This window comes from Panthera tigris, chromosome X (assembly GCF_018350195.1).
Source record: "Panthera tigris isolate Pti1 chromosome X, P.tigris_Pti1_mat1.1, whole genome shotgun sequence".
NCBI classification, from domain to species: Eukaryota; Metazoa; Chordata; class Mammalia; order Carnivora; family Felidae; genus Panthera; species Panthera tigris.
Genome location: NC_056677.1, coordinates 50,653,148 through 50,669,295, shown reverse-complemented (window position 1 = coordinate 50,669,295; position 16,148 = coordinate 50,653,148). Strand labels below are relative to the sequence as shown.

At 40.2% G+C, this 16,148-nt stretch overlaps 1 protein-coding gene across 1 annotated transcript in view; it reads left to right on the top strand.

Moving 5' to 3' along the window:
* The first annotated feature begins 463 nt into the window (after nt 1-463).
* ARHGEF9 (Cdc42 guanine nucleotide exchange factor 9) overlaps nt 464-16,148 on the top strand; it is a 188,886-nt gene continuing 173,201 nt past the window's right edge. Inside the window, exon 1 of the mRNA XM_042974958.1 lies at nt 464-629. Within this exon, the coding sequence (XP_042830892.1) occupies nt 600-629 (30 nt within the window). The 5' untranslated portion in view covers nt 464-599. The remainder of the gene's footprint in view (nt 630-16,148) is intronic.

Sequence of the window (16,148 nt, the reverse complement as noted above, 5' to 3'; positions counted from 1 at the left end):
AAGGAGTACACAATAGAAGATCCGAGGGGAGTAGGCAAAGGGAGGGCTGGGGGAAGGGAGGCAAGAGAGTGTTGGCACGGCTCCACCAGGGCAGGATCTTATTATTCCGGAAGATGGCCCAACACCTCTGGCAACTTTGGAGAGGACTTTTCGCTGACTCGACACAATTGGCACAACTGGGGAACCCCGCAATAAGCAGCATCTAACTACAGCACGGGATCGGGGGCAAGAAGAGGTGGCAGCTGCCTTCTCTGGGTGGAGGTCATTTACCCCCATCCTCTCCCTGCACCCCGCCTCCCAGTTCTGAAGCCTTGGCAGGGGACAAAGGCAGTCGGTTGGGACCCTCCTCCTACGCTTTTCCCAGCAAAGCACCCCTGGAGCTGCAGGGCGGAGAGGCAGAGCTTGCCAGCTGGGATGGAACAACCTGACTAAAGGGGAGGTCCGGGGCGGAGGGGATTGGGCTGTAAGACTGTGGAGGAGGGGAGGCGGAGGGGGCGCTTGGGCTTTCACTGGATCCAGCCCTGCCAGCCCAGCCAGCCAGCCTGAGACAACCCGCGCCAGCCACCCAGGCCTCAGCGAAGCCGGACTAAGCAGGCACCATGCAGTGGATTAGGGGCGGATCAGGAATGGTGAGTGCATATAACCCTGGCTAACCCTGTCTGAACCTCAGTTCCCTAGCCCCACCCCCAGCTCCTTCACCAGCCGCCCTGCCGGGAGCCCCCCCCCCCCGGCTTCTGCCCACCACCCTCTCCGCCGTCCTTGAGACACTAGCTAGCTTGCTGTGGCCATTTTAGGAGCCCTTGCTCACTCGCCTGCTGAAGAAAGACCCCTCCCATCCGCTCCGTATTTTTATCCATTCCCTCCTGCCCCCGCATTGGAGTGGGATAAGATTGGGGGTCACCTGGAAGACCAATGAGGCAAGGGGGGCTGGCAGAGGGTCTCTCTGAGAACAGTGGGACTCGAGGGAAGCCGGTGATCTGGTATGGGTTTGAGAGGGAGAAGGTAGTCAAAAAGCCTGGGATTGTAGGAAGGCAGTATGGGAGAGCTTCATGGTCCTCCAAACAGGCTGCATGTACCCCTCACCCCGGCCAGTCTCAGGGCTTGAGGGCCAGGGAGTGACTTTAAGGGAAACTGCATAAGGGAGCCCTGGAGTCCTTGCTTGCTTGGGCTGGGGTCATCCTATACACACCTGGGGCTTTGTACAGGACAGAAAGCTGCAGAAACCTCCATCCTGGAAATGGGTCTGAGCCTCATTCAGTTAGGAGAGCTCTTCCTTACCCCCACCCTCATCCAAGGAGTATGTGCTTATGTGTGTGTGTGTGTGTGTGTGTGTGTGTGTGTGTTTAGTATTATCCTCCCATAGTTCATTGTATGTTACAGTGTTCGCTTCTTCACCTGGAGACCTTGGAATGACTTCCCTTGCAGAGGGGAAGTGGTGGTTGCATTTTGATGCCTCTCTGACTCAGCCAAGGGTAGCTCAAGTCTGGTCAGGGACTCTGGGGAATAAGAGCCATGGGCAAGAGGGTCTTGGAGGGCAGGTGGGTTGGGTTAGCAGGTGCTGATGGCAATCCTAGCCCACACTTCTGCACTACCAGCCACAACCCGAAGCTGAAGCAAAGTAGCCTGAAGCAGCTGGGCAAAAACTGATATTTAACAATTTTTTTGCTCCTGCTCTGGAAGGGAAGAGGCAATTTGATATGGACTAGGACTGTATTCAGAGAAGCTGTCCTCCTTTCTTCACGGTTTCCTTAGAATTTTGTTTCAGTGGTTTTTAAAGGCTTCCAGTGTATAATCTTATATATCAGGGCTTAAGAGATTCTTCTCAGACACCCCTCCTTCCCTAGAGTCCCATCAAAGCTGTTTCAAGTGTTTGTAGAATCAGAAAAGGTTAGAGCAGGAAAAGACCTTCAAGTTCTTGTCATCCATCCAGGAAAGCTGAAACCCAGAGAATGGGAGAGACTTGCCCAGAGCCACACAGCTCCATGAAGGAAAAGCTGAGTCTAGCACAGGAGTCTTCTATCTCTTTGTCATTGTCCCTCCCCAATGCTCCACAGAATCCTCTGTTCAAATGGTGCTGAAAGAGACAGAAAGGAATAAACAGTTACAATATTGAGAAAGAAGTTTCTTCAGGATGAACTAATGCCATGAAATTTGCCTGAAAAAAACAAACATGCCAGCCCTGGATTTTTGGTAGCTCAGTCTGGGTGAGACCTCCCTCCTTTTCTAAATATATTTTAGTATAGGGGTGAAGATTGACAACAGATTAAATTAATTGAGAGATCTGAAGTTTTGCCAGTTGTGAAAGAAAAGAGGAAGTAACAGATACCTTGTGGAGACTATGGAATTAAGGATTGATTGATGGGGAAGTATTATAATATTTTTAGGGGACTGAAGTGGTGAATATTATATGATGAAATCATTTTTTAATCATTTGCCAGAGTTCAAGAAACTGTATTCTAGCCTAGAGGCAGGAAGCCTCTAGTTTTGGCCCTGCTACTGTTTTGGTATGAATGTTTGGGGCCTCAGTTTCCTTACCTGTTAAATGGGGCTATTAATGATCCACCAAAATTCCTTCCAGGTCTGAGATTCTCAGATTCCTAGAAGTAAATGTTGGATAAAATGTGACTAATGGCTTATTATGAAAAAAAAAAAAATAGGGAGTATTTGTTTAAACACCATTTTATAATGTGGCCAGTCAAAAGGTCTTTATTCCATGTTCTTTCATTTGCAAAGTGTTCGGAATTTATATTAAGCCTTTTATAACAGGGAGATTTATTTTTAGAACATTTGACTATTTTTACTGTACTTCATGTAAATGAAGATTCTTGAACATAAAACATCAGTAGGGATTTTACAGAATAAAATCTGTCCCAGTAGAAAGTTAAAAAACTGTGAGTTCACTTCTGATGGTAAATTCTTTAGTGTATTTTATTCATAACTTCTGTTTGTAACACAGTTTCCCAGAGTGGAGAGAACACTGGTCTCAGAGTCAAAAGTTTGAGGTTGAAGTCCTGGATTTTACACTTCTCAGCTCTGAAATACTTGCCAATTGCCAAACTTTTTTCATCCTCAGTATTCTCATCCATAAAAAGGGTGTAAAATACTTTATTTTGCAGGTACTATTGAGGCTGTTAATTCATTCAAAAAATATAGAGTATCTACTGTGAGTTGGCACTGATCTAGGTTCTGGGGAGACAGCACTGAACAAAAACAAATTTCCAATTCTCATAAATCTTACATTCTGGGGGCTGGGTGTTCACTAAACAACTACACAAATTAATATACAGTATGTCAGGAGGTGCTAAGTGCTAAGAAGTAAAAGAAAACCTGGTAAGAAGATAAAAAGAAGTAGGGGGCAGAATGATATATTAGACAGATGACTCACAGCCTCTCTGATTAAGAGACATTTGAGCAGAGATGTGAAGGAAATGGAGGAACAAGCTCTGTGCAGATATTTAAGAGAAGCGGTTTCTAAGCATAAGAAACACACACAGAGAGAGAGAGAGCGAGAGAGCTCACAGCTTGTTTGTTTAAGGAACAGCAAGGAAACCAATGTCCCAGGGACATTTAATCTGAGTGAAATTGGTAGCTTCTGGAAGGTAAGGAATAGAATCTGACTTAAAATTTAACAGAATAAATTGTAGTGGGGCAAAGGAAAAAGGTGTAAGGAGGCTCTTACAATAGTCCAGGTTAGAGGTAATGGTGGCTTAGATGAGGGTGAAAGTGCTATAGTCAGCTTCATTTGTAAATAATTTGTGTCTCTCCTTCCTGAGCACCCACTTGATTCTCAGATGGCTGAGTGTGGGGCTATAATGAACAAAGAATGGGTGTATGCATGCAGGGACATTTCACATCTAAGTCAATGATCAAATGATATTCTTTGGGCTCTTGGCCTCTGATGGGGCTGATAGAGGGTTGGTTCTATGTGGATTACCAGTGAGCCAGTTCCTTGCTTTCTTGGATTCTGGACAATAAGATTAATTGCATTATTACTACTTTAGAGATGTGGTATACTTAGCATATGTGATATCTGGAATAAATAATTTTTAATACTCCCTAATCTATATGACAAAATTATTTTCAGTAATAATCATGTAGTAATTAGACTAATTGTTTTGTTGTTTTATTTTTAATTTTTAATTAGCAATGAAAAAGAGGAATAAACTTCAATTTGAAAGATGTTTAGATTCAGTAACATCTCGCATATAACCTAAAATGTACACTTACTGAACATAAATAGTACACATTGCAGTTGTATTGTTTTTGCTATTTTACATTTTAAGCACAAATAAAAACTCCAATTGGTCAAGTAAAATGGCAGAATTGAAGTGACTTACATTCCTTTTCTTTGACTTTACAATCCCTGTGCCATCATTGTTTACTTTGAACCTACTATTTAAATGATGGAACATATAGTACCAGAGGGATTACAGACATGAAATGCACCCAAAGCTACTTTGAGTGATTCTAAAGCTTTGCAAGTGGAATGAACTGAAGGAACACATGTAAAGTCTGTGTATGGGGGCGGGCAACTGAATCAACTTCCATGTAGAATACAGTTTTATTAAAGGATGAGTAACAAAAGGTGCTGATTTAAAACTCAGTAGTAACAACAATTTTTTAGAACTTTGACCAAAAAAAGGTTTTTTTCAGGGAGAAGTATTTTATTACTGACATTGCTTAAAATTGCTGGTTCATGGTGATAACAACAACAAAAACAGTTTGACGTTTTAGTCTTTAAAAAAATCTTTATAGATAGTGCACTCCCTCATTGCCTGAACTAAGGGTTGTCAACTTCTATTGCCCCACTCTTGGTTTGCCTCTACTTTGGAGAAACATATGAAATTATGAATTAAATTCTACGCCAAATTTCATGTGACCTTTGTAAAAGTCACAACATTGGAGTTGGTGGAAATCTCTGCATATGCAAGATGGAATGGCTAATTGGTAAGTCTAATAGTTGATTTGCTTCTGCTATGAATAACAGAAATTTATTTATACTGGCTTAAAACACACAGGTTTTATTTCACATGAAAGAATTCAGAGGAGGAGCACCTGGCTGGCTCACTGGTAGAGCATGTGACTCTTGATCTCTGGGTCATGAGTTCAAGCCCCACATTGGCCATGGAGCCTACTTAGAAAAAAAAATGAAATCAGGAGATAAGCATACCAGGGCCAATATGGAAGCTTCAGGAAACTTTTAGGAACTTCTCTGCATCACCATCCCAGCATTTGGTTTTCATTGTTGAGGTTACTTACTGCTCCAAGATGGGTGTGGAATTTTCAGGACATCTATTAACATCCACTTTCTAGGCAACTGGAAGGTTCAAAACAAGGGGAAACAAATTTGGCTATCCTTTTTAAAGAAATATTTCTAGAAGTCCTATTTAATATTTCTCCTCATATCTCATTGGTCAGAACTGAGTCACATGGATGCTTCCAGTTGCAATGGAAACTTGGAAAGTATTCATGTAAACTGGGAGGCAATGTGCACAGCCAACGATCAGGGGCAAGGTTTATGATACAAAGGGAGAAAAGGAGAATGGACTGTGAGGAGATGACCTGCAGTCATTGTCACAGTTAATTCACATGTATGTTTGCCAATGTAAAAATGCAGAATCTCAGAATTTGAATTTGGCTTTGGATTATGAGCCATAGCCTGATGGATATGGCCAATAGTAAAAATACTGCCATCAGTCTGGTGAAGGATCAATCAAGACTTGACATACTCTAATCCTCTCTTGCTTCCTCCCAGTGACAGAGTCTTCTTGTGAGACCAAATGAACAGTTATATCCATCACAGAAATGGGGAATGCAAATTAAGGACCAGTGTTTAGGGAGGGATTGGAGAGGGGAGATGACAAGCACAGTCTGAGCTATGTTGAGTCTGAGATGCTTGGACAGACTCATACGGACATATCCAATAGGCAGTTGATGATCTACATATTGAGCTCAGAGGATTGGGAGGTATTAGTGACAGTCAAGTTCTGACAGTAGATGAACTACCAAGTATTTCAAAATGCAGTTCAGCCTGATAAAATGAAGGATGGGAACAAAATTTGAGCCTTTTCTTTCTTTCTTTCTTTCTTTCTTTCTTTCTTTCTTTCTTTTCTTTTTTTTTTTTTTGAAGTATTCTCCCAAGCTAGAGCAGGCCCAGTCCACTCTAGGAGGTGGGCAGGAGTAACCAGGAATGTGGGTCTCTCACCTTTGATCTGTCAAGAGCACCGTGGTTTTTGCTTTATATGTTGTATTGTTGCTTAAGATTTTGGAAAAGGGTTTTGTTTGCCCTGTATTTCCCCCTATCTCCTACACGAAATGTTGAATACCACTCATTTTATAGATTGGGAAATTTGAGTGTCAGAGAGGGAGGGTGCTTGACCCAAGACCGTACAGCTACTCAGTAACTGGGAAAATAATCCACATATCTCAATTCCCAGTTAAGTGTGCTTTCTGCAACCCTCATTAGCAGGGAGGCAAAGGAAGGGAAGCTCACCTATTATATGCCAGGTATACTAAATGTTATCTCAGTTAGTCCTCATATTAGCCCCTACAAAATGGGTTTTAATATCCACATTTGTTAGTTAATAAGTTCATCTAAAAAATATTTGCTGAGAACCTACTATGTTGCAGGCACTCTTCTAGTCTTTGGGGGTACAGTGGTATGGTATAGCAGGGGAAAAACAAACAAACAAACCAGAAAAATGTCCCTGCCCTCTCAGAGTTCATAGCCTGGTCCAGCTTAGAAACAAGGATAGAGAACTTAAGTATCTTGCTCAAGGTTAAATAAAGGGAAGCATCAGATTTCAAATCAAGATCTGATTAAAAAAGCCTTACTCTTTCCACAACCCACCCACCTAGCTACAACCCATTCACACACCCCCATCCCTCTATACATCCCTCATCCCCTCACTGATTTACTCACCCATGCACACATCCAATTATTGGTCCATCCATCTATTCATACATTTATCCAATGTATTTATTGATTGTTTATAAACTGCTAGGTGCTGATGATACAGCAGAGTTCTCTAGCTTTCATCACTCTGTGTTGGTGTTAGCAACATAGTGTAATGTTTAGGAGTACAGACCCTGGAACCTGATTCCCTGTATTCAAATACTTGCTCTGGCTGCTTATTGTTTGTGTGGTCTTGGGCAGCCTACTTAACTCCTCAGGCCCCTTATTTTTAAAGTTGGAAAAATGGTAGTAACTACCCATTTCATAGTGTTGTGAAGGTTAAATGAGTGAATGCATGTAAGGTACTTTGAACAATGCCTGGAGCAGAGTAAAGCTATAAAAAGGTTTATTTATTTATTTATTTTTATATTCCCTTCAGAGCCAGAGCCCATCCCAGTTGGCTCAGAACCACAACTTCATTTGATTACAATCGTCAACTAATTATATTACATTCCTCAGGGTCCTTTCTAGCTAATCTGAAAAAGAAATTTATGTCAATACTTAATAACATCTCAATATGGTCCCTCCCCCATGTAATAGGGGCATGACAAAATTTATTTATCCTGAATAGGTAATATATGCACTTGGTGCAAAATTTAAAGAGCAGAGAAGGGATTGAGGTAAAAATTAAGTCTTCATAAGTCTTTCTCCTTCCCCTGGTTCTTAGTCACGTCGTCTAGAGATAACCACTGTTATAAGTTTCTTAAGTGTTTGTATATCTATATTCCATGCCTTTACAAGATTTTACTTATGTACACACACACACACACACACACACACACACTTTCTTCTCTTCATACATTAGTAGCATATTCAACAGTCTGTGCTTGACTCTTTTTTTTCAATTAACAATATTCTTGAAGATTATCTCATAACAGTACATGCAGATATGCCTCCTTTTGTATGGCTACACAGGATTCTATTGGGTCCTTTATTGGTGGCCAATTAGTTTGTCTCCAGTCATTTGCCTGATAAACAATGCTGCAATGGATTTTAACAGGTCATTTAAGAAAATGGATGTTTATCAAGCAGCTACTCTTTCCAGGGTACTATATCAGGCTGAGGTATGGGATAGTCAAGACAAGATGTGGTTTATGTCTTCAGGAGCTTATAATTCAGTAGGGGAGCCATAAGTCAGCCTGGGTGGAATGCTATAAGAAGTACAAAGATGGTGATGTGGGAGTAGAGGGGAGTAGGAACATGATTGAGGGGATTCAAAGGATTAGGCAGGGATTTCTAGAATAGAAAGTATTTAAGGTGTACTGTCAAGCCTTTCAAATGACAGAGTTTGCTTGATGTGGAGAATAGGCATAGTTAGTGAGGCAAGAAATGTTCCCAGCACAGGGAACAACATTAGACAAAGAATGGAGGCATGAAAGGAATCATATATTCTGGAAATAAACTATGAGTGCTGTGGTGTGGTTGGATCCAGTAATTATTGCCAGATGAACTGGGGCCACATCAAGAAAGACCTTGAATGCCAGGCTTAGAAGCTTTGCCTTGTTAGGTAGGGCAATGACATGAGAAGACTGAGTGGTGGAGGGTCCCTTTTGTGGCACAGATGGAGAGGGTAAGAGCACAGGAAAGGTTGCATTTGACACCTGGAGGCAACACACACACAAACACACACACACACACACACACATGATGTCCCAGCTTAAGCCATCAGGCAGGAGGAGTTCCCTCTTACTAGCCTTTTTGTTTTATTTAGGTCTTCAATTGATTAAAAGGAACCCACCCACATTGGAGAGGACACTCTGCTTTACTTAATCTATGGATTCAAATGTTAATTTCATCCAGAAACACCCTCACAGAAACACCCTGAATAATGTTTGACCAAATGTTTGGGCACCCTGTGGCCCAGTCAAGTTGACCCATAAAATTAACCATTATATAGCCTCATTTATCTTCTGAGTCTGCTGTGAGAATCACATGAGTGAGTAGACAGGAAAGGGCTATATTAACTCTGCTATTCTCTATCCATAAAGGGAGTAATTATTATTCCTGACAGGATATAGGGGTATACACTTGGATGGGCAGAATATGATCTTCTCTTCTACCCTGAATTCAGACCTCAGAAGACCAGACCTAACTTTTCTCTGAGCATGAAGAGATGGAATAAGAATTTCATTCACAAGGAACAAATTCTCCCACCCAAGCCCAAGGCTTCCTGAACTCTCTGTTTGAGAAGAGACTGAGAAAGGCTCCCAAACACATTACATAATGAGAAGAGCTTCTTAGGAGCCCACCGCTTTGAAGTTTTTCATCATGCTATTTTTGGTGTGTGTGTGTGTGTGTGTGTGTGTGTGTGTGTTAGAGCAGGACTAGTTCTGCAAGTGATTAAGCTGGTCAGTAATGGAAACCAGACAGTGGTGTTGGTGGTAGGGGGAACAAATGCATTCAGCTAGGTCTGAGATGCCTTACTGTCATGAAGAAACATTATGTCGAAGGACCTTCCTGGCATACCCAGGGAAGTGACATTAAGTTGAGTCAGCTGTGTAGAAATTTTGGGAAAGATCCTAACAACTTTGGATTACAATAAAGAATAAATAAAGAAAAAAAAGAATAAAGAGACAGTGAGGTTTGTGAGGAGTTTAGAGGAGGCAGCAGGGATAGCATGTGCATAGTCCTTGAGGTTGGAATAGTTTGTTTTTGAGGGATAGAAAGAAGGCCAGTGTGACTGGAGCACAGGGAGAGAAGGTCAAGTGGCATGATAGGAAGACAGAGAGTCAGGGAGGGACCAGCTCACACAGGGCCTTGAAGGCCTAGGGAGTTTGTAGGCCCAGGGAGGGTGTGCATCAACTATCCTCAAAAGCAGTATGATTCAGTGGTTAATAGCACACACTCTGGAACTAGACTGCTCAGGTTCAATTCTGACTCTGCTGCTTCCTAGTTTTGTGATCATAGGCATGTTGCCTAAACTTTCTGTGGCTCAGTTATGCCCTTTCAAAAATGGGGATAATAATGGTACTACCCATAGTGTTATTGTGAGGATTGAGTTAATATGCTCACAGTGTACATGATAGTGCTGAACACTGGCAAGTGCTATTCATTCTAAGTACAATAGGAATCATTTGAAGCAGTGGAATGATGGGGTTGGCTTATTAATCTGAGAAGTTGACTTTAACAAGAATCTATAGAGAATGGATTGAGGAGGATGAAAGTGGAGATGGCAAGCCCAATTAAGAGGCTGCTGCAGAGATGAAGTCAGTGAGGTTGGGGAGAAGAGGAAATATTTAACATCAATTTTGGAGATGGATTCAATGCTTATTGCTGCTGGATTGATTGAAAGAGATGCAGAACAGGGCAGAAACAAGGAAGATGATCATTATGTTTCTGGCTCTGCTACTGACTAGCTGTGTAATTGTGGGCAAGGGATTTAACCATTCTAATCTTCAGTTTCCTATGTATTAGAGTTCTCCAGAAAAACAGTAGCAACAGGGTGTGTGCGTATGTACGTCTGTAGAGAGAGATGGAGAGAGATTTTAAGGCATTTGTTTATGTGAATATAGAGGTGCAAGTCCAAAATATGCAGGGTAGGCCAGCAATCTGAGAAGAGTTGCAGTCTGAGTCCAAAGGCAGTCTGCTGGCAGAATCCCTTCTTGCTCAGGGGAGGTCAATCTTTGTTCTATTAAAACCTTCAATCTATTAGATTAGCCCCACCCACATTATGGAATATAATCTGCTTTATTCAAAATCCACTGATTTAAGTGTTAATTTCATCAAAAAATACCTTCACAGAAATATTCAGATTAATGTTTGACCAAATATTTGGGCATGGTGGTCCAGTCAGTTTGACACATAAAATTAACCACCATACCTTATCTGTGAAACTTCAATAATAGTATACCTGGTTATTGGTATTATTATGAGGATGAAATTACTTAATATTTGTAAAGCACTTGGTATGGTCTTTCACATAGCAAGTGTTCAATTAATGATAGCCTTTATTATTTTAATACAATAATAATTCCTCACATTTGTTTGGTGTTTTGCATTTTAAAAGCACCTTCACACATATGAATTCATGTAAATCTCACAACAGTGTTTGTACTTTAAAGTTGGGGAAACTAAATCTGGGAGAGATGAAAAATCTTCTCCACACACGTATTGCCAAATGGCCTGATGAGAAATAGGCCTATTCAGAATTTGGGAGGGAGCAGCAGGGAGCCTTGACTAGGTAGAATCTCCATTTAGTATGCCCCCTACTTTATTCTACTATAAACAATTCTTCACATTTTAAATAAATTTTTTACTCCATAGAGCACTTTCAAATCATTTATTTCATCATTTCTTTGGTAGGTATTATTTGTTTCTCCTGTTTATAGATGTGGAAACTGAGGGTTAAAGAGTATATGATTTGCCTAAAGTTAGGGGCAGAGATCGTATTCAAACCCTGAATTATAGTATTTGTTAGTATTTATTGAGAATTATTGTGTACCAGCATTGTTCTAATTGCTTTGCATGTATTGATTCTTTAAACCCTCATCAACAACTGTATGAATCTGTTTCACATATGAGGAAACTAGGGTAGTGAGAGTATGGGGCTTGCTCCAAGTGAAGGGCATTATACCATTCTCCTCATTTTTAAGATGAGAAAAGTGAGGCTCAGAGACATTAAATAGAGAGCAGAAAGATGACAGCAGAGTAGGGTGACCCTATGCTTGCTTCATCCCACAAATATAATTAGATAACAATCAAATAATTGTAAATACCCCAGAAAATGACCAGAAGACTGGCAGAACAAACTCCACAACTAAAGGTAGAGAATAGGCCACATTGAAGAAGGCAGGAAGTGCAGAGACACAGTTTGGGAGAGAAACAGATAATGGCTGCTGCAGTGGGAAGGGAGCTACAGTTGTAGAGAAGGGCAAGAAACAGACTAGCACATGGGGGAGGACATGGATGATGATTCCCCATAGCAATTGGCTTGGAAAGTGAAAGGGACTGAATTCATGAGTTCTTGCAACCAGCCAGGCTTAAAACCTGGAGTTCTAAAGGTTAGTGGCTCAGGGAGAGCCCAGAGGGCATTGGGGCTGTTCTAAGAGTGAAAGCAGTACAAACAGCCCTGGGACAAACAGCCTGGAAACAGCAATTTGAAGAGTGCCTGGGGGCACACAGTGGGAAGGTTATTTGCTCATCTTGGAGTGTGCCCTACAGAACCAGCATTCACATACAGATCCCTCTGAGAAGAAAGGAACTGGCCTGTGCCACTTCCCTCCCCTGCCCCTTAGCAAGTACAAGGTCAACTATGGAAAACAGCACAGCAGCACTGACACTGACTACCTTACTTGCTTACATCAAGCCCTGCCCCCATACACTGATGGAACTGCTCTTCCCAGTCACACTTGCAGGGGTACCCTCCCCCAGAAGACCAGCCCCAAACCCTGCTTACACTGAATCTCCTGATGTGAGAGTTTTGTGGAGCCATTGTTCTTGTAGTGGTGGCAACAGGTCTCATTTCACAAGCAGACAAGAGCACATCTAGGAAAAAAAACTCACCACATTCAGGCCATGGGCCAAACACTGCCCATAACAGACAAAGAGAGTTTCTTCAGACAACTGGCCTGAAGGATAAAGTGGCTAGGATACAACAGTAGAGAACATGCAGCACAAATTGGAGACACTCCCCAGAGCACAAGGCCCTGGGGAACAGGGGACACTACACTTCAGGACACTATAAGACCTCTTGTTCATAAGACCATTACACTTAAGAAGGGACTTAGCTGCCTTTCCTAACACAGAGAAATAGACAAAATGAAAAGACTGAAGCATTTGTCCCAAATGAAAGAACAGAACAAGGCCATGGCCAGAGATCTAAATGAAACAGATATAAATTACATGCTTGATAGAAAATTTAAAGTAATGATGACAAAGATATTGGACTTGAGAAGACAGTGGAAAGTATCAATGAGACACTTAACATAAGGAAAAACATAGCAGAGATAAAGGTCTAAATAAACAAAATGAGAAACACCCTTGATGGAATAAATAGCAGGATGGCAGAAGCATAGGGACAAATTAATGACCTAGAAGATAAAGTAATGGGAAGTAATCAAGCTGAAAAAAAGAGAGAAAAAAGAATTATGCAAAACAAGAATAGACTTAGGGAATTCCGTGACTCCATCAAACTTAATAATATTCATTATAGGAGTCTCAGTAGAAGAAGAGAGAGAAAAAGGGAAAGAAAATTTATTTTATTAGGTATTTAATACCTAAAAACTTCCCTAATCTGGGGAAGGAAACAGATATCCAGATCCAAGAGGCACAGAGAACCTCCAAAAAAATTTAAAAAAAGATCCATAACAAGCCATATTATACTTAAAATGGAAAAATATAGTGGTAAAGAAAAAAATTAAAGCAGCAAGACAAAAGAAGACAGTTACATACAAAGGAAACACCATAAAGTTATCAAGGGATGTTTCAGCAGAAACCTTCCAAGACAGAAGGGAGTGGCATGATATATTCAAAGTGCTGAAAGAGAAAAATCTACAGCCAAGAATACAGTACCCAGCAAGGCTCTAATCTAGAATAGACAGAGAGATTAAGAGTTTCTCAGACAAATAAAAACTAAGGGAGTTCATGACCATTAAAGCAGCCCTGCAAGAAATATTAAAGGGGATCTTTAAGTGAAATGAAAGACCAAAAGTGGAAGTATGAAGGTAGCAGAAACACAGAGGCAGCAAAAATGAATATGTTTTGTAAAATATCACTCAAGGAACTTACAAAATAAAAAGATGTAAAATATGACATCATATACCGAAAACATGGGGAGGAGAGGAGGGAATGGGTTCAAACTTAAACGACCATCAACTTGGGGCACCTGGGTGGCTCAGTTGGTTAAGCATCCAGCTTCGGCTCAGGTCATGATCTCGTGGTTTGTAGGTTTGAGCCCCATATCGGGCTTTGTGCTGACAGCTCAGAGCCTGGAGCCTGCTTCAAATTCTCTCTCTCTCTCTCTCTCTCTCTCTCTCTCTCTCTCTCTTGCTGCCCCTCCCCTACTTGTGCTCTGTCTCTCTCTGTCTCTCAAAAAAAAAGAATAAACATTAAAAACATTCAAACTTAATGACCATCAACTTAATATAGAGTGTTTTATGCAGAATAGGTTCTATGCAAACCTAATGGTAACCCTATATCAAAAACCACTAATAAATATGGAAAGAAAAAAAGAGCAAGAAATCCAAATATACAACTAAAGAAAACCAGCAAACCATGAAAGAGAGAAAGACAAGAAAGGATCAGAGAAAATCTTCAGAAGCAACCACAAAACAAGTACTAAAATAGCAGTGAATGCATATCTTTCAATAATTACTTTGAATGTAAATACTAAATGCCCCAATCCAAAGACATGGGGTGTCAGAATGGATATAAAACCAAGACCCATCTACATGCTTAATACAAGAGACTCATTTTAGAACTAAAGACACCTGCAGACTGAAAGGGGATGGAGAAACATCTATCATGCAAATGGATGTCAAAACAAAGCCAGAATAGCAATTCATATATCAGAAAAAATAGACTTTAGAGAAAAGACTGTAACAAGAGACAAAGAAGGACACTATATAATCATAAAGGGGAGAGTCCAACAAGAAGATATATAACTATAAATATTTGTGCACCCAAAATGGGAGTACCCAAATATATAAAACATTTAATAGCAAACATAAGGGAACTAATTGATGATGATACAATGATAGTAGGGGACTTTAATACCCCAGTTACATCAATGGACAGGTCATCTAAACAGAAAATCAAAAAGTAACAATGGCTTTGAATGACACACTGGACTAGATGGATTTAACAGATGTATTCAGAACTATCCATCCTAAAACAGCAGAATACACATTCTTTTCAAGTTCACATGAAACATTTTCTAAATAGATCACATATTAGCCCACAAAAGAAGCCTCAGAAAATTAAAAAAGATTGAAGTGACACCATGCATCTTTTCTGACTACAATGCTATGAAACTAGAAGTCAAACACAAGTAAAAATTCTGGAAAGACCAGAAAACATGGAAGTTAAATGAAACAATGAATGGGTCAACCAGAAAATAAAAGAAAAAAATTTAAAAAGTACATGGAAACAAATTGAAATAAAAACCAGTCTAAACCTTTTGGATGCAGCCAAAGTGGTTCTAAAATGGAATTTTATAGCAATAGGGCTACCTCAGGAAGCAAGAAAAATCTCAAATAACCTAGGTTTACACCTAAAGGAGCTAGAAAAAGAACAACAAACAAAACCTAAAACCAGCAGAAGGAAGGGAATAATAAATATCAGAGCAGAAATAAATGATATGGAAATTAAAAAAAAAAAGAAAAGATCAATGAAACCTGGAGATGGTTCCTTGAGAAAATCAATAAAATTGATAAACCTCTAGCCAGATTTATCCATAAAAAAAGAGAAAGGACTCAAAGTCTCAAATGATAGAGGAGTAATAACAACCAATACCACAGAAATACAAACAATTATAAGAGAATATTATGAAAAACTATATGCCAACAAACTGCATAACCTAGAAGAAATGGATAAAATCCTAGAAACATATAACCTACCAAAACTGAAACTGGAAGAAATAGAAAATTTGAACATACCAATTATCAGCAAAGAAATTGAATCGGTAATCAAAACACTCCCACCAAACAAAAGTCCAGGACCAGATGGCTTCACAGGCAAATTCTACCAAACATTTAAAGAAGAGTTAATACCTATTCTTCTCAAACTATTTTAAAATACAGAAAAGGAAGGAAAACTTCCAAGTGTAATTCTATGAGGTCAGAATTACCCTGATACCAAAAGCAGATAAAGACACCATGAAAAAGGAATTACAGGCCAATATCCCTGATGAACATAGATGCAGAAATCCTCACAACACCAACAATGGAATATTATTCATCCATAAACAAGGAATGAAATCTTGTCATTTGCAATGACATGGGTGGAGCTAGAGAGTATAATGCTAAGTGCAATAAATCAGAGAAATATAAATACCATATGATTTCACTCATATGTGGAATTTATGAAACAAAAGAAATGGGAAAAGGAAAAAGAGAAGAGAGAGAGACCAAGAAACAGACTCTTAACTATAGAGAACAAACTGATGGTAACCAAATGAAAGATTGATGGGGGGATGGATTAAATAGGTGATGGCGATGAAGGAATATATGTGTCATGATGAGCCCTGGAGTTACTT